Source organism: Ciconia boyciana, chromosome 27 (assembly GCF_034638445.1).
Source record: "Ciconia boyciana chromosome 27, ASM3463844v1, whole genome shotgun sequence".
Lineage (NCBI taxonomy): Eukaryota > Metazoa > Chordata > Aves > Ciconiiformes > Ciconiidae > Ciconia > Ciconia boyciana.
The window spans coordinates 1695079-1713680 of NC_132960.1; the positions used below are offsets into that span (position 1 = coordinate 1695079).

Sequence of the window (18602 nt, forward strand, 5' to 3'; positions counted from 1 at the left end):
GGGTCCCAGTGCCCCCACCCCGAGGGGGTGCAATGCGTGCAGGGGGGTCCCAAGGGTGACGGGGGGTCCTGCATGGGGGTGTGGGGGCAGCACATGGACGGGATGGGGGACACCTGGGGGCCCCCAGGGGCAAAGGGCTCCAGGGGGACCCCGGGGGTCCCACCAGGAGTGGGAGGACACAGGGTGGGGGCACCGGGGGCTTTTAGAGCAGGACGGGGGTCCCCAAAGGGGGTGTCATGGGTTCAGAGGGGTGTGACGCTCAGGTGAGCTTGGGGGTCCCAGTTCGGGGGTCCCAGTTTGAGGGTGGGGGTTCCCCGGTTCGGAGGTCCCAGCTTGAGGGTGGGGGGTCCCCGGTTTGGGGGTCCCAGTTTGAGGGTGGGGGTCCCGGTTCGGGGTCCCAGCTTGAGGGTGGGGGTTCCCCGGTTCGGAGGTCCCAGCTTGAGGGTGGGGGGTCCCGGTTCGGGGGTCCCAGCTTGAGGGTGGGGGTCCCTCGGTTCGGGGGTCCCAGTTCGGGGGTGGGGGAGTCCCGGTTCGGGGGTCCCAGTTTGGGGATGGGGGGTCCCGGTTTGGGGGGGCCGGGGGGGTCACTCACAGCGCCCGGAGCTTGACCCAGATCTTCTTGCTGGGGGCGGACTTGATCTCCAGCGGGGACGGGCAGCCGCCGGCCGGGTCCAGCGCTTCGCGGTCAGGCTCCAGCCCCGGGAGGCTCCGCGGCGGCTCCATGGCCCCTGCGGCGGCGGGGACGCGCCCTCAGCCCCGCGGCCGGTCCCGGGGCCCGGCGGGCCGCACCGAGCAGCCGCCGGTACCGCCCCGCATCCCCGGTAGCAGCCTCCCTCCCCGCCCGGTACCCGGCGGCTGCGCAGGCAGCACCGGCCCGGGCGGCGGAGCTAAGATGGCATCCCGGGCACCGGGGGTGGGAGCACCGGGAGGGGAGGCACCGAGATGGGGGGCACCGGGGATGGGGAGAAGCGGGGATGGGGGAGAAGCGGGGATGGGGGAGAAGCGGGGATGGGGAGAAGCGGGGATGGGGAGAAGCGGGGATGGGGAGAACCGGGGATGGGGGAGAAGCGGGGATGGGGAGAACCGGGGATGGGAGAGAACCGGGGATGGGGAAGCACCGGCGTGCGGCAGGAGGGGACCGGGGATGCTGCGCGCTCCTACCCGGGGATGCTCGGCCGGGAAGCGCCGGTCCTGCCGTGCTCCGGTGCTGCCTGTACCACCCGTGCAGCTGATGCCGCTGTGCCCCGGTCCTGCCGTGCCCCGGTGCCGCCGTGCCCCGGTCCTCCCGCTGCTGCTGGCTCTGCCTCCGCCGACCGGGGCTCGCCGCAACTTTCCCCGAGCCGGCACCGGCGGGAGGGCGGGGAGGGGCGGGGGGAGCCGGGGGAGGGGGCCGGGAACCGGGGCCCGCCCAGCCCCACCGCCCCGCTCAGCCCCGGCGCTGGGGGGCGGGCGCCCCGGGACCCCCACGGGGCGATGGGGAGCGGGGGGAGATGCCCCGGGACCCCCCATATGGGGCTGGGGGGGGGGGCAGGTGCCCCGGGACCCCCATGGGGAGAGAGGTGTCCAGGACCCCCATAAGGGCCGTGCGAGGGGAAGGTCCCCCAGGACCCTATGGGGGTACCCCAGGACCCTATGGGGCTACAGGGGTGGTACCCCAGGACCCCTATGGAGTTGGGGGGTGCAGGTACCCCAGGACCCCCGTAGGGCTATGGGGGTGGTACCCCAGGACCCCTGGGGGGTACCCCAGGACCCTATGGGGCCATAGGGGTTGTACCCCAGGACCTCTGGGGGGTACCCCAGGACCCCTATGGAGCTATGGGGGTGTTACCCCAGGGACCCCTATGGAGCTGGGGGAGTGCAGGTACCCCAGGACCCCCATGGGGCTATGGGGGGTGTCACTGGGTTTGCAGGCCGGGAAGGGGCCAGAGCCCCCGGCCCAGTGCCCCCCACGGAGGGGCCGTGGCCTCCCATGTGCCACGCAGGGGGTCTGCTCCGAGGAGCGGGTTGGGGCGGGGGGCAACACGACCCCCACCTCCCCCAGCCCCTCTCCCTGCCGAGACCTGCCCCGTTCATCACACGTCACCGAGGCCGGTGACACGGACACCAGGGACTGTCCCCACCAACCGGCTGTGGCAGTGGCAGCCCCCAACTTACTGTAGGACCTACCCAAACCCTGGGGGGCTGCTTGGGCCTATTCGGGCTTCTCCCCCCTGGGCTGGGGGATATGGGGGGGGTTGCAAGCAGCCTGAGCTTGAGGGGACCCCATCCTGTGGGCTCACGGACACCCCATCCCCTGCCCCACGGCCCCTGCACCCCATGGCCCCTGCACCCCCTGCCCCACACACACCTTGTCCCCCACCCTGTGGTCCCCCACCCGTGTCCCACCGGGAAACCTCGGGGTGCAGGGGCCAGTGACGAGGACCCGGGGGGGCTCCAGGCACATACACAGGGGGATATCGGGGTGCCAGAGCCCCGAGTGGGTCCCAGCGAGCTGGGGGGGCACGGCAGCACCCACGCTGCCTCCCGCGGCACGCGCCGAGCCCGCAGCCCCCGGGGAATATTAATAAGCCCTTATGTAACGCCGTAGGTGTGCACAGCACCCACCGCCGCGGCACCGGCACCGGGGGGCCAGGTGGGGACCCCCCCTCGGGGCACCATCCCCGAGCCCCCACCTTGGTCCATCGTCCCCGGTGGCTCAGCCAGGTCCCTGCCCACTGGGCCATGTCACCTCCTGGCCTTTGCCGGCTAGCACCCATGGGTGCTGCCCGGGCATGCATCCGTTTAGCCTCCAAAAGGGGGGCTGTGCCCCTTTCCATGGGGGTCCCCCGCTTTGGTGGGGTGTCCCGTGGGTGCAGGGGGCACCCACGGGACCCCCACCTGCATGCCGGGGTCAGCAGGGTGGGCTGCCAGCCCCCGGCACATGGCGTGGGAGCTCCCATACCCCACGCTGGGGACATTTTGGGGTCCCCAAACTTTTGGGGGACTCAGAGCCAGGCTGGGGGCAGCAACTTGAACAAGGGGGGGGGACCCCATGGTGCGGAGGGGGACGCAGGGGGCGGCGGGCACGGGAGAGGCCGTGGGCAGGGATGCGCGCGAGACAAAGCCGTGCTGCCGGCGGGGAGCCTCGGCAGCTCGTTACGGCTTAATATCGTGATTGATGAGCGCGAAAATAGACTTTTGCAGCAATCTGGAATAATCAGCAGGTTCTGGGCGTTAATTCGGGGGAGTTCAGCCCCCCGGGAGCGCAGCCGGAGGGGAGCAGCGGGGGAGTCCAGCCCGCTCCGGAGCGGTTTTTCCCCCCGGGATGAAATAATAAAGCAATTAGTGCCGGACGAGGCGGCCGCACGCTTGGGTTTGGCCACGCGATCGCGGCTGCGGTTCGGTTTGGCTGCCGGGGTGGCACGCTCGGCCTCCCCCAGCCCCGGTACCACCGGGCCCTGCCGAGGGGGTTCTGCCGAGGGGGGCTCACGGCCACGGCAGCCGCCGTCCCCCCCTCCCCGCACGGCCGGTGACTCATCCCGGAGCAGCCGGCCGTGAGCGGAATGGCAACGGCCGCCCTGCCACCTCCTTCCCTCGCCCCATTAATTTTCCCCCAAGATGCTGCACGGGAGAAAAATAAACACCCTGAGACGGGGGAAAGGAGGAGGGGGGAAACGTGACTTGAAACATCCCCAGCCGGGCTGGAGAAGGGAAACTGAGGCACGGGGCCAGCCGGGATCATTGCCACAAAAAGCGGCAGCTTTAATTTAAGCTGGTAAATCCTGCCGGAAGCTCCGGTGCTTCTGTGTCCCAGCCCCCCAAGGCCGCCGGCACCCCCAGACCCTCCCGAACGCCCATGGGGGACCCACAGGAGGTTATTCCTGCTGGAGACACAGGGCTAGGCACCCACCCTGGGGTGCTGGGGCAGAGCCAGCCCCAAATATTACCCGCGTGCCCCCCAGCCATGAGTTGGACACAGCCGTTGGGGGGGAAAAGTGGTTTACTGAAGGCGGCGATGGCCGGAGATGGCCATCGGTGCCCCGCGCAGGATGGGGACAGCTGGGGACACCATGGTGGCATCCAGCAGTCAAGGGAGGACCCAGGGGTCCTGGCATGGGGTGGTTTGAGGGATTTGAGGAGAGGGGGTGACACGGGGGCTGGGCTCAGTGCGAGGGGACCCTGCTGAGCAGGTTTTCCCGGCACACCTCACGGTAGGCGTTGCGGAGCAGGACGTAGGGGAAGCAGGTCTCCAGCATGTCCACCGTCAGGAAGGACGACTCCGCCACGATCTGAAAGCGGGGTCACACAGCGTCAGCAGCCCCCCTACCTCAGTTTCACCCCCGTCGTCGGAGAGGGGAGCTGGACCCCAGCCCCTCCCCAGCAGTGCTGGGTGCTCCCTCCCCAACGGCTCCTGTGCCCCAGCTCCAGATTGAAATATTTGCATTTAAATTGCTTTGCAGCAAGGGCAAGCGCTCCCTGAATATCAATCCCCAGTGATGGGTGCATGGCCCCCACCCAGTCAGCCCAGCCTCTCCCTGGGGGTGTCGGAGCTGGATGTGGCCCCCCACGTTCAACCGGAGCTGGGCAAGGGCTGAGCACCCAGAGCTGGCTGCCGTCTGGGGGCTGGAGCAGCCTGGGCAGAGCTGGAGCCTGGCGGAGACACGGAGCTGGGATGTGCCCACTCAGGACCACCCCACAGCCCACCCAGGGGCACCCCACAGCCCACCCAGCAGCACCCCGGGGCCTTCCTGTCACTCACCAGCTGCATGAGCAGGGAGATGGAGTCGCGGTTCCTGGCACGCAGCTTGTCCGTCTCCTGGCCCAGCTGCAGGAGGCTGACGGAGGCCAGCTGAGGGACAGATCCTGATCAGCACTGGGGACCGTGCCCACCCCAGGAGGGTGCCCACCCCCGGCCAGGCACAGCTGTGACCCCCGTCCTCTCTCACCAGCAGGAACTCCTTGAGGTGGGTCTCGATGTTCTTGTTGTGGACGGTGAAGAGGGCGGCCGACACGTGGATGATGGCCTTGGCCAGGCAGTGGATGTTGTTGTTGTAGCCTGGGGACGCAGGTAGGTTGGGGACACCGGTAGGTTGGGGACACCGGTAGATTGGGGACAGAGGTAGGTTGGGGAGAGCACAGGGTCCCCGCTGTGCCCACCTCCCTCGGCTGCGGTTACGGGGCACTAGCCCTGCCAGTCCTGGGGTCCTGCTGTTCCCACCAACCCTCAGCTGCGGCTATGGGGCACCGATGACCTGGGGGGTCCCAGCACACACAAGGTGTGACACAGGGGAACTGTGGGGTCAGGGTTATGGGGACACAGCCAGGACTGGGGACACAGGGACAAAGCTGCCAGGGACACGGCTAAGCCTCACCGTCCACCTCGGTGTTGTAGATGGATGCCGGGTCGGAGGCCAGCAGGGGCAGAGACACGGCCACAAAGACGAGGAGCAGGCAAGCCACCTTGTAGTCCTCCTCCGGGGATGAGCCGTCTGCCAGGGAGGGAGGTGACACTAGACAGGGGTCCAAGAGGGGACCCCGGGGGTCCCAGGGAGGTGACACAGGGTAGGGGAAGGTGAGCGGGGCTGGGGGTCTGTGGCAGGGTCACGGATCTCAGGGACAGCCCCCCGCGGCCCCAGCAGACCCCCACGGTACCCATCTTGCTGCCAGCGAGGACGTTCACCAGCGCGGGGTCGACCTCACAGGGGATCCCCGCGGCCGAGGCCAGCTCAAAGATGCTCAGGGTGACCTGGGGGAACGGGGACGCGCAGGCTCAGGGCTGGGGACGCGGGGTGCAGCCAGGGGACCGTGCAATGCCACGCAATGCCACACGGTGCCATACAATGCCACGCAGTGCCCCGTAGCACCGTGCAGTGCAGCGGGTACAGGACAGCAGCAACCAGCCCTGCCTGGGGACAGCTGTCCCAAGCACCAGGGGTGCCACCCTGTCCCTGTCCCCCTCCATGCCCACCTGGATGTCGGTGTCAGGGGTGACAACGTCCGTCAGACACTCGATGGGGCCCATCAGGAAGGGGCAGTGGTGGGAGAAGACCTGCAGAGAGAAGGAGCTCACGGGGCTCCTGCTGACCCCTTGGGCTGTGGGGCCTGTGGGTGGGGGTCCCATGCGGTGGGGGACCCGTGGGGTGGGGGGCACCCACCTCCCGCAGGCCCTGCTGGGCCATGGCGCGGAAGCTCAGGATCTCCCCGATGATGGTCATGCGCTTCAGGACGTTTTCAGCCGCTGCGGGAGGAGAAGGGTCAGCGGGGACACGCGTGTGTGTGTGCACACGTACGTGCGTGCGTGCACACCCGCATGTGCCAGCCCCACGCCCCCCCCTCCGTGTCCCCAGTACCCCCAAACTCACAGGTCAGCCGGGGCAGCAGAGCTGCCATCTGCTCGGGCTTGCAGGAGCTGGAGCGCAGCTGGACCAGCGTGTCCATGTTCTCGTTGACCAGCTTCTGCAGGGGACGTGAGGCTCATGGCACCGGGGACACGGCGAGCCCGCAGCTGGCCAGGAGGGACCCGGGCATCCCGGCCCCTCTGCCTCCCCTCCACGCTGGCCGGAAAGCCCAAGGGACAGGCGGGGGACTGGGATGATCCCCGGGGTGGCCCTGCCTGCCCTGTCACACCGTGCTCCAGAACCCGCTCCCAGCAGCCCGACACCGGTCCCCTGATCCTGTTCTTGGTCCCCCAGGCCCGGTCCCAGTCCCCAGCCCTACCTTCAGCTCGGTGACCTGGGAGCCCACGTGCCACATGAGGTTGTCGCTCAGGAACTTCATGCCGTACGGCCCGATGAGCTCGGCCAGCGCCCGCATCTCTGCAGGGAGGGGGACAAGGATGGGGACATGAGCGGGTCGGGGGCGTGATGATTCCCCCCTGCAGCATCCCTGCGTCCCTCACCTGAGACGTCGGAGAACTCGGCGGCACTGAAGGGGGGCTCGCCCTCCCGGGGCACCGTGGTGAAAGCCTGCAGGACGGGGGCCAAGATGATGGCCCCCGTGCTGGCCTGCCGCAGCAGAGCCTCCAGGTACCTGCGGACACCGAGCTGCTGCCACTGCCTGGCACGGCAACCCACGGCACCGCGACCCACGGCATCGCGGGACCACCTCCCACGAGGGAGGGAGAGTGCCAGTCCCATCGTGGCACCCACCAGTTGGTGTAGATGGTGGTGAGCGTCTGCTCGCCGGCGGCGTCGCGGGGTTGCGTCTGCTGCAGGAGGACGCTGCGGATGATGCGCCCTGTGTCCAAGCCCACGAATTGTCCCAGCGACTGGATGAAGGTCGTGTAGGCGTTCAGCCCCACCAGCACCTCCGAGGGCCGGGCCACCTCCTGCGTGGCCTGGCTGTAGCCCGCCATGGCCACAATGGCTCTGCGGGGACAGGAAGGGGCTGTCTGGAGGGCCGTGGCCGAGTGTCCCCTCCCCTGCAGCGCCCACAGCCCACCCTGGCCCCGCCATGTCCCACGTCCCCGGTGGGGTCCCTACTTGGTGAAGCGTGTCTCCAGGTGGCTGCTGAGGTACTCGGCCGGCGTCACCGTGTGCTCAAAGACGGTGAAGTTGGGCACGTGGTTGAGGCTCAGGGACAGCTCGGCCAGCGTCAGGTGCAGCTTGTCCATGCTGGGGTGGGGGGGACAGGTGCCATTAGCCACACCGCAGCCCCATGGGGACAACCCCACGGTCACGCCGTGCCCTCACGTCACACCATGCTCACACTTGACGTCTGGTGGCCACCGCTCCCCGCTAGCCCCCTGCCCACCCTCGCCAGCCCCGGGGTGGCTCTCACTTGGTGGTCAGGGTCCGGTCCTTCCTCTGGCTCTCGGCCCCTGGCTTGTCCCGCTCAGGCTCCCCCTTCTTGGCCGGCTGCTTCAGGGTCTTCTTGTTGCGGGCTTTGCTGACGGTGGAGGCACAGTGCTTGGGCAGCAGCTGCCGGACACGGGCAGCAGGTTACCACAGGCCACGGCACCAAGGGCAGCCCAGCTGGGGCCTCCAGGACCAGAGGTCACCATCCCCAAGGTTGAATTGGGGACATGCCCTGCCAGGTCTTCCCCCCATGGCCTCTGCTGTCCCAGGGCTTTGGAGAACATGGAGGCCATGGAGGTTCTGGAGACCCCGGAGGCTGTGGAGGTCCCAGGGGACAAAGACACCACAGAGATCCTGGAGGCCATGGATACCCCAAAGGCCATGGAGACCCTGGAAGCCACAAAGGCCATGGAGACCACAGAGACCCCAAAGGCCACACAGACCCTGGAGGCCACAGAGGCCATGGAGACCCCAAAGACCACAGAGATCCTGGAGACCATAGAGACCCCAAAGACCCCAGAGATCCTGAAAGTGATGGAGACCTCAAAGGTCATGGAGACCTCGGAGGCCCTGGAGACCCCAAAGGCCACAGATATCCTGAAGGTGATGGAGACCCCAAAGGCCACAGAGACCTTGGAGGCCCTGGAGATGCAACCCTCACCTGCTCGCTGAGGTTGTGCTGCTCGGCGCAGGCATCCATGACACAGGCGCTGGCCTGCCGGGCCATCTCCTCCAGGAACTTGTTGCACAGCCCCAACGCTATGGCCTTCAGGTGGGGATACTGCGGGGAGAAAGCCACGGCACCGTCACGGCACGTGGCATGCAGGTCACGGCCACATCTGCGGCATGCCGCCAGCTTCCTCGAGGCCATGGGGCTGCCATTGTCCCCTACCCACATATGCCTGCCCCAGCCCCTCCATAGCTGGCCGGGCAGCAGCCAGCCACAGTGTCCCTGTGTCCCCTGTGTCCCCCTGGGCAGCAGGACTCACCTCCTCCGGGCACATGGGGTGGACGCAGCAGGAGAAGTGGCTGCAGAGCAGAGGGAAGGCGATGCTGTAGCGCAGCATGGAGGGCTCATCCATTGTCGCCACAAACATCTTCTCCATGGGGCGAGGGTAGAAACTGCAGGGGTGGGGGCAGAGGGGCAGAAGAAGGGGGCAGGGAGGGCAGGAGAGAGGGGCAGGGAGGGCAGGAGAGGAGATTTGTCTTTCTGGACACGCTGCTCCTGTGCCACATGTGTATTGTCCCTGTCCCCATGTCCACGTGTCACCTAACCTTGCCCAACCTCTCCCATGGGTGACATGTCCCCCACGGCCACCTCCGTCCCTTCCCAAACCTGTCACCCAGCACACGTGGGCACCTTTCTATGCGTGCTGGGGTGCAGGACATGGCTCGAAGACCCCCAGCCAGGGTGACCCCCCGTGACTGTGGGGAAACTGAGGCAGAGCGGGTGCTCACCACAGGTCGGAGAGGTCGGAGGCCTCGGCTAGCAGCTCCTCCAGGGAGTCGAGCAGTTTGGTGTGGAAGACGATGAGGTTCATGACGCGACCCACGTCGGGATTGGAGCCCAGCGGCAGCGAGGCCTTGGCCACGCTGGTGTAGGCCTGGGGGGACAGTAGGCTCAGGGGCACAGCAGGGCAGGGGAAGAGGACGAGGACAAGGACAGGGATGGGCACAGTAGCAGGGAAGGGGATGGGAACAAGGATGGAGATTGGGATGGGGACAGGGACAAGGACAGGGACAGCACCTGCAGCCGGAACCAGTCCAGGCGGAGCGGTGTGAAATCAAACTGCTCCTTGTCATCAACTGTGGGGAAGTAGAAACGGGGGGAGATGAGGCCGTGGGGAGGGGGGTGGGGGGAGTATCAGGCTGGGGGTGCTAATCTGGAGGTACTGGTCCTGGGGGTGCCAGTCTGGGGTGGCAGCGCCCACCCCACGGACCCCCAGGAGCTGCCGTCTCCCCATTGCCCCCCAAGCCCATGCCCGGGTGCCCAGCACGGTCCAGGGCTGCTGCAGGGCTCCCGGGGCAGGGGGGACATCGGTCCCCAGGCAGTGCCAGGGACGTGACGGGGGGGACGCTGACCATACCTTCCTTGACAGAGAGAGCTGAGAGGGAGCTGACAAAGGACGACAGGATGATGGACTCCTCTTCAGGGCACACGGAGAGGTTCTGCGGGGCCGGGGATGGGGACAGGGTCAGGGACAGCCAGGATAGGGCACAGGTGACAGGGACAACCCCAACGGGGTCAGAGATCAGCCCCTGCCAGTGCCCCGTGGTACCTGGATGACTTCGCTGAGCACCAGGGCGTCGAAGCGGGCCAGGTACTGGACATGGTAGCGCTGCAGCACCCCGACCTGCCGCCGCACCAGGCTCCGCAGCTGCTCCATGAGAAACAGCAGCTCCGCGACGTGGCTGTCGCCGGAGCCGCCGATCAGAGCCTGTCCCCGTCTAACCGCCCCAGTGCCAGCCGTGCCCACGGCACCCCGGTGTTGCCCCACGGCAAACCCCACCACAAGACCAGCCTGCCCACAGCTGGGGGTGCCCCCCGTAGGCACGGATCCCTGCCCCGCACAGAGCCGGTGCCTGCACACCGTGCCTACCTGTCAGCAAAGTCCTCAGGCGTCTTGGTCTTGGTGACGTGCTCGGCGTGCCGCACCAGCCAGCTCACCTCGTCCCGGCAGAAGGAGAGCGCCATGAAGACGAAGAGGGCCTGGGGAGAGCCGGGGGTTAGAGGGCACCAGGCATGGGGTGCTGCCACCAGGCACTGCCACCAGGCTGGCACCGATGGCCCTGGGCACTGCCACCGCATGGCACCGGCAGTACCCCACCCACAGACCCCACCCGCACCCATTGCACACCCCCATGCACGTGCAGAGCCGCAGCACCCGGCCCCTCGCACCCAAACCCTGCACCCATGCACCCCCTGCACCCAAAACATGCATGCACACATCCCCTGTACCCCAAACCCTGCACCCACGCACCCCTGTACCCCAAACCCTGCTCACCTTGGGTCCCAGCAGCCCGGGCTGGTCCTCCAGCAGCGCCTCCAGCTCCCGCACAGCCCCGCGCAGGTATGCCCGTCGGCCCCGGTGCAGGGAGGCACTGAAGGGGAGGTCGGGGTGGGGGTCAGGGTGGGGGTCAAGGCCGCCCAACCACCCCCCCCAGCCACCCTTCTCACCCAGTGGGGACATCGCAGGCACCACGTGGCAAAGGTGGGTGCTGTGGCATGGGACCAGTGTGGACCCAATTGGGGCACCCCCATCCCCCCCCAGGGTGCTGGCACCTCCAGGAGCCCCTGGGATCCCTCCAACTCCCATGGGACCCCCAGGACCGCCCAATCCTTTGGGACACCCTGGGGCCTCCCAGCTCCCCAAGATCCCTGGGACCTTCCCCAGCCCCCCCAGCCCCACTGTCCCCCCGTCAAGTCCCCAACCTGTGAGCCACGGCGTGTTCCTTGCACTCCTTGAGATCAGCCACCCGCTTCCCATACCTGTGAGAGGGTCACGGCCGGGCAGTGCCAGGCACAGCACCCGGCACAGCACCCAGGAGAACCCCAGGCACCCCACAGAGCCCCTGGCCCGTGGCACCCAGCACAACCCCCTGGCACCCAGCACAATCCCCTGGCACCCAAAACAACCTCCTGGCACCCTGTGAAATCTCCTGGCACCCAATAGAGCCCCTGGCACCCAGCACAATCCCCTGGCACCCAAAACAACCTCCTGGCACCCTGTGAAGTCTCCTGGCACCCAGCACAGCCCCCGGCACCCAGCAGGGCTGCTGGCAGAGCCCCCAGCCCCTGGCACCCACCGCGGCACACCCCTGGCACTCTCCACGGTCCCGGCGCTGGCACGGCCGTTACCCCTTGAGGCTGCTGAGCAGCTCCTCGGTGACCTTATGGACCTGGAGGGCCTCGTCACGGAGGAGGGTGATGTAGAGCGAGCCCTGCAGCGCCAGCCGCCACAGCTCCAGGCACTGCGGGGACGAGCCCAGCGCGCCCGGGCACACCAGGAACCCCACTGCGGGCACAGCCGTCAGGCGGGCAAGGGGCTGCCCGCGCTGCCGGCCCCGCAGCAGGCAGGGGGACAGCCCGAAATGGGGAGCCAGGCTGCCCGCGTGGGGCTGGGGACCCTGTGCCCACGTGGGGCTGGGGACCCGCGGGCACCACAGGGACTCACTGAGGATCCAGCGCTCCATCACCTCCAGGGACAGGTACTCACAGGCCATCTGGGGACACAGGCGTCACCGTGTCACTGCCCTCAGCCCTCCTGCAGCCTCCCCCGGGCCCTGTCCTGGTCCCCACGGTGCGGTGGTACTCACGGTGTCGGAGCTGGCAGGGCTGAGCATGGTGCCGGCGGTGCCGAGCAGGCTGAGGAGCTGGTCGCTGCGCCATTGCTCTGCTCCCTGGTTCCTCCGGGCAAAGAGGAAATGGAGGGACAGGAGGGCGCCGGTGACAGCCTGGGGGACAGGGGGACATCATGGGGGGGCCGTGGGATGGATCGGGGCAGGACGTGGCCCCGCTGGTTGGGGGGACCCCCATCCCACCTTGGTGTGCAGCCCAAATTCCTCCGTCAGCTTCTTGAGGGGGTGGTCGTACTCCAGCACCATCTGTCCCAGGCGGGCGAAGCTGGGGTCACTGCGGGGACAGTGGCACAGGGGTCGGGGACGGTCCTCAGGGCCAGCCCCAAGTGGGGACAGTCCGTGGGGACAGTCCCGGTGGGGACAGCCGACCCACCTGGTGCCATGGCTCATCTCATGGGCACAGTGGTACATGCCGATGAGCAGCCGGCGGTCCTCGATGCGGGCCAGCAGCAGGACGAGGGACACGTAGGTGACAACCAGGTCCAGGTAGCTCTTGGTGAAGTCGTAGTTGATGTGCTGGGGAGGGGACAGCCGTGAGTGCGTGGGCACGGCCGTGGCACCCCCAAAGTACCTCCCGGGCACCCCTTGCACCCCACTCACGATGTTGAAGAAGCACTGGCTGGCATCGATGGTGTTCAGCAGCTCGTAGACATGGTCCTGGAAGGGAGGGGACAGGGACCATGTCACTGCTGTCCCCCCAGGGCTGAAATGCCAGTGCTGCCCCCCAAAACCCTGCTTTGCCCCCCTCCATGTGCCCCAGCTCACCCTGAACTCCAGGACATCCAGGAAGGAGTGGTAGAAGGGTCCCAGCGCCCGGGCAATGTCCCCCTTGTCCTTGTGCACCGGCCCCAGGTGTTGCTGCAAAGGGACAGTGGGGACACCCGGGGTGGGGTGACACAGTGGGGACACCCGGGGAGGGGTGACACAGGGGGGACACCCAGGGAGGGGTGACATGGGGAAGGGGGTGGCAGGATGACCAAGAGAGGGGGATGGAGAGGAAGCCAGGTGGTGGTGACACGAAGTGGGGTGACACGGACCAGGGTGACACGTGGGGGACAATGTGGACACTGGATGGGGGCAACAAGGGGTGGGGATGGTGAGGACACTGGGGGTGGGGTGACACAGGGTGGGGGGCAGGTTGGGCTGGCATGGGGTGGGGGAGACAGGGGGTTGGGGACAGAGGGGACACCCCGGTCCCTCACCGTGCTGCTCCGCACGTCCAGGTGAGGAAACTTCTTGTTGATGAACTTGACGGAGGGCTCCATGGCCTTGTCACCGAGGAATGGTGGCCGTGTCTTGGGGTCGGAGCAGGTCTGCAGGGCCCCCCCAGCATCAGATCCCCCCAAAACCCCTTCCTGGCCTCAGACTCCCCCATCAGACCCCCCTGCCCCAGCGATCCCCCCACCCCCTGTTTCTTCACGACCCTCGTTCCAGGCCGAACGCGGGCTCTTCCCCGTTAGATCGGGGGGTGCACCCCGACGTCCTGTACCCCAACGCGTCCCCCCCCAGGGGACCCAGGCATCTGGGCCCCACCCCGCACCCACCTTCTTGATGTTGTAGATGCGGACGAGGATGCCCCGTCCCCGGTCGTTGAGGATCGTCAGCTTCTCGGCGAACTTGTTCTGGTAGACGGAGGACAGCGACATGGCGGCGATGTGCTTGGGGGGGGGGTTGGCCACCCTGTGTCCCCCGCGTCCCCCGATCGTCCCTGCGGCCCCAACACCCAACTTCCCCTTCCTGGGTTTCCTGGGCTGGGCCCTGAGCTGGGGCCACCGCCACGTGACACCGCCACCGTCCTGTGACACTGCCGTTGCCTGACGCCATGGCTGCGTGACACCACCGATGCCTGATGCCACCATGGCTGTGTGACACCACCACCACGTAGGTCCGGCCGTGGCCATGTCACGCCGCCCGTGGCCCAGTGACACCGTCCACGGCCATAGGACACCAGCTGTGGCAGGTGACACTGCTGACAGCCGGGCAGTGCTGGCTACAGCCATATAACACCAGTCCCAGCTGTGCTATGCTGACCAGGACCGTATAGCATCGCCATGTGACACTGGCCACAGCCATGTCACACCTGCCAGGGCCATGTGGCACCGGCCATGGCCTGACAACAGCACCCAGGGTCCATATAAGACCATCCAGGCCCATATACCACCACCAGGGCACATATACAACTCCTTGGCCCATATAACACCATTCAGAGCCCATATAACACGGCCCAGGCCCATTTAATGCTGCCCAGAGCTCCTATAGCACGGCCCAGGGCCCATATAACATCACCTGGGCTCCTATAGCACGGCCCAGGGCCCATATAACATCACCTGGGCTCATATAGCACAGCCCAGGGCTCCTATAGCACAGCCCAGGGCCCATATAACATCACCTGGGCTCATATAGCACTGCCCAGGGCTCCTATAGCACAGCCCAGGGTCCATATAACGTCACCTGGGTTCATATAGCACTGCTCAGGGCTCCTATAGCACTGTGGCCCACGGCCCATACAACATCACCTGGGCTCATATAGCACTGCCCAGGGCTCCTATAGCACAGCCAAGGGCCCATATAACATCACCAGGGCTCCTATAGCACAGCCCAGGGCCCATATAGCACAGCCCAGGGCCCATATAACATCACCAGGGCTCCTATAGCACTGCCCAGGGCCCATATAACATCACCTGGGCTCCTATAGCACAGCCCAGGGCTCCTATAGCACTGCCCAGGGCCCATATAACATCACCTGGGCTCATATAGCACTGCCCAGGGCTCCTATAGCACAGCCCAGGGCTCCTATAGCACAGCCCAGGGCCCATATAACATCAACAGGGCTCCTATAGCACTGCCCAGGGCCCATATAACATCACCTGGGTTCATATAGCACAGCCCAGGGCTCCTATAGCACAGCCCAGGGCCCATATAACATCACCTGGGCTCATATAGCACTGCCCAGGGCTCCTATAGCACAGCCCAGGGCCCATATATCATCACTTGGGCTCCTATAGCACGGCCCAGGGCCCATATAACATCACCTGGGCTCATATAGCACTGCCCAGGGCTCCTATAGCACAGCCCAGGGCCCATATAACGTCACCTGGGCTCATATAGCACTGCCCAGGGTTCCTATAGCACAGCCCAGGGCCCATATAACATCACCAGGGCTCCTATAGCACTGCCCAGGGCTCCTATAGCACAGCCCAGGGTCCATATAACGTCACCTGGGTTCATATAGCACTGCTCAGGGCTCCTATAGCACTGTGGCCCACGGCCCATACAACACCACCTGGGCTCATATAGCACTGCCCAGGGCTCCTATAGCACAGCCAAGGGCCCATATAACATCACTTGGGCTCATATAGCACAGCCCAGGGCCCATATAACATCACCTGGGCTCCTATAGCACAGCCCAGGGCTCCTATAGCACTGCCCAGGGCCCATATAACATCACCTGGGCTCATATAGCACTGCCCAGGGCTCCTATAGCACAACCCAGGGCTCCTATAGCACAGCCCAGGGCCCATATAACATCACCAGGGCTCCTATAGCACGGCCCAGGGCCCATATAACATCACCTGGGCTCATATAGCACAGCCCAGGGCTCCTATAGCACAGCCCAGGGCTCCTATAGCACAGCACAGGGCCCATATAACATCACCAGGGCTCCTATAGCACGGCCCAGGGCCCAGATAACATCACCTGGGCTCATATAGCACAGCCCAGGGCTCCTATAGCACTGCCCAGGGCCCATATAACGTCACCTGGGCTCCTATAGCACTGCCCAGGGCTCCTATAGCACAGCCCAGGGTCCATATAACGTCACCTGGGTTCATATAGCACTGCCCAGGGCTCCTATAGCACAGCCCAGGGCCCATATAACGTCACCTGGGCTCCTATAGCACAGCCCAGGACTCCTATAGCACTGCCCAGGGCCCATATAACATCACTTGGGCTCCTATAGCACGGCCCAGGGCCCATATAACATCACCTGGGCTCATATAGCACTGCCCAGGGCTCCTATAGCACAGCCCAGGGCCCATATAACGTCACCTGGGCTCATATAGCACAGCCCAGGGCTCCTATAGCACAGCCCAGGGCCCATATAACATCACCAGGGCTCCTATAGCACTGCCCAGGGCTCCTATAGCACAGCCCAGGGTCCATATAACGTCACCTGGGTTCATATAGCACTGCTCAGGGCTCCTATAGCACAGTGGCCCACGGCCCATACAACATCACCTGGGCTCATATAGCACTGCCCAGGGCTCCTATAGCACAGCCCAGGGCCCATATAACGTCACCAGGGCTCCTATAGCACAGCCCAGGGCCCATATAGCACAGCCCAGGGCCCATATAACATCAACAGGGCTCATATAGCACTGCCCAGGACTCCTATAGCACAGCCCAGGGCTCCTATAGCACAGCCCAGGGCCCATATAACATCAACAGGGCTCCTATAGCACGGCCCAGGGCCCATATAACATCACCTGGGCTCATATAGCACAGCCCAGGGCTCCTATAGCACAGCCCAGGGCCCATATAACATCACCTGGGCTCATATAGCACTGCCCAGGGCTCCTATAGCACAGCCCAGGGCCCATATAACGTCACCTGGGCTCATATAGCACTGCCCAGGGTTCCTATAGCACAGCCCAGGGCCCATATAACGTCACCAGGGCTCCTATAGCACTGCCCAGGGCTCCTATAGCACAGCCCAGGGTCCATATAACGTCACCTGGGTTCATATAGCACTGCTCAGGGCTCCTATAGCACTGTGGCCCACGGCCCATACAACACCACCTGGGCTCATATAGCACTGCCCAGGGCTCCTATAGCACAGCCGAGGGCCCATATAACATCACCAGGGCTCCTATAGCACAGCCCAGGGCCCATATAACATCACCAGGGCTCCTATAGCACTGCCCAGGGCCCATATAACATCACCTGGGCTCCTATAGCACAGCCCAGGGCTCCTATAGCACTGCCCAGGGCCCATATAACATCACCTGGGCTCATATAGCACTGCCCAGGGCTCCTATAGCACAACCCAGGGCTCCTATAGCACAGCCCAGGGCCCATATAACATCACCAGGGCTCCTATAGCACGGCCCAGGGCCCATATAACATCACCTGGGCTCATATAGCACAGCCCAGGGCTCCTATAGCACAGCCCAGGGCCCATATAACATCACCAGGGCTCCTATAGCACTGCCCAGGGCTCCTATAGCACAGCCCAGGGTCCATATAACGTCACCTGGCTTCATATAGCACTGCTCAGGGCTCCTATAGCACAGTGGCCCACGGCCCATACAACATCACCTGGGCTCATATAGCACTGCCCAGGGCTCCTATAGCACAGCCAAGGGCCCATATAACGTCACCAGGGCTCCTATAGCACAGCCCAGGGCCCATATAGCACAGCCCAGGGCCCATATAACATCACCAGGGCTCCTATAGCATGGCCCAGGGCCCATATAACATCACCTGGGCTCATATAGCACTGCCCAGGCCTCCTATAGCACAGCCCAGGGCCCATATAACGTCACCAGGGCTCATATAGCACAGCCCCGGGCCCATATAACATCACCAGGGCTCCTATAGCTCAGTCCAGGGCCCATATAGCACAGCCCAGGGCCCATATAACATCACCTGGGCTCCTATAGCACAGCCCAGGGCCCATATAACATCACCTGTGCTCCTATAGCACTGCCCAGGGCTCCTATAGCACAGCCCAGGGCCCATATAACGTCACCTGGGCTCATATAGCACAGCCCAGGGCTCCTATAGCACAGCCCAGGGCCCATATAACATCACCAGGGCTCCTATAGCACTGCCCAGGGCTCCTATAGCACAGCCCAGGGTCCATATAACGTCACCTGGGTTCATATAGCACTGCTCAGGGCTCCTATAGCACAGTGGCCCACGGCCCATACAACATCACCTGGGCTCATATAGCACTGCCCAGGGCTCCTATAGCACAGCCCAGGGCCCATATAACATCACCTGGGCTCCTATAGCACAGCCCAGGGCCCATATAGCACAGCCCAGGGCCCATATAACATCAACAGGGCTCATATAGCACTGCCCAGGACTCCTATAGCACAGCCCAGGGCTCCTATAGCACAGCCCAGGGCCCATATAACATCAACAGGGCTCCTATAGCACGGCCCAGGGCCCATATAACATCACCTGGGCTCATATAGCACAGCCCAGGGCCCCTATAGCACAGCCCAGGGCCCATATAACATCACCTGGGCTCATATAGCACTGCCCAGGGCTCCTATAGCACAGCCCAGGGCCCATATAACGTCACCTGGGCTCATATAGCACTGCCCAGGGTTCCTATAGCACAGCCCAGGGCCCATATAACGTCACCAGGGCTCCTATAGCACTGCCCAGGGCTCCTATAGCACAGCCCAGGGTCCATATAACGTCACCTGGGTTCATATAGCACTGCTCAGGGCTCCTATA

General features: G+C 65.2%; 1 protein-coding gene across 1 annotated transcript; it reads right to left on the reverse strand.

Annotated features, from left to right (window-relative positions):
- Window positions 1-3961: 3961 nt before the first annotated feature.
- Window positions 3962-13831, reverse strand: NCKAP1L (NCK associated protein 1 like). Its single transcript, XM_072847241.1, has 31 exons — window positions 13679-13831; window positions 13337-13447; window positions 12900-12992; window positions 12735-12791; window positions 12508-12650; window positions 12318-12408; window positions 12093-12230; window positions 11951-11999; window positions 11635-11791; window positions 11209-11265; window positions 10781-10877; window positions 10376-10485; window positions 10055-10187; window positions 9863-9944; window positions 9523-9581; window positions 9234-9379; window positions 8765-8897; window positions 8437-8556; window positions 7759-7898; window positions 7461-7592; window positions 7128-7346; window positions 6878-7008; window positions 6697-6794; window positions 6342-6435; window positions 6135-6217; window positions 5948-6028; window positions 5632-5725; window positions 5352-5468; window positions 4926-5035; window positions 4739-4828; window positions 3962-4268 (listed from the first exon to the last, which is right to left on the reverse strand). Exons 1-31 carry the CDS (start codon window positions 13778-13780, stop codon window positions 4143-4145), a joined length of 3393 nt encoding a protein of 1130 aa, XP_072703342.1. The 5' UTR covers window positions 13781-13831; the 3' UTR covers window positions 3962-4142.
- Window positions 13832-18602: the final 4771 nt, after the last annotated feature.

Coding starts and splice junctions, on each gene's coding strand:
- NCKAP1L (XM_072847241.1), bottom strand. CDS start 13,780: ATGTCGCTGTCCTCCGTCTACCAGAACAAGTTCGCCGAGAAGCTGACG. Junction 12,993..13,336: donor TGGACGTGCGGAGCAGCACG/GTGAGGGACCGG, acceptor GTCCCTTTGCAG/CAACACCTGGGGCCGGTGCA. Junction 4,829..4,925: donor ACCTCAAGGAGTTCCTGCTG/GTGAGAGAGGAC, acceptor TCTGTCCCTCAG/CTGGCCTCCGTCAGCCTCCT.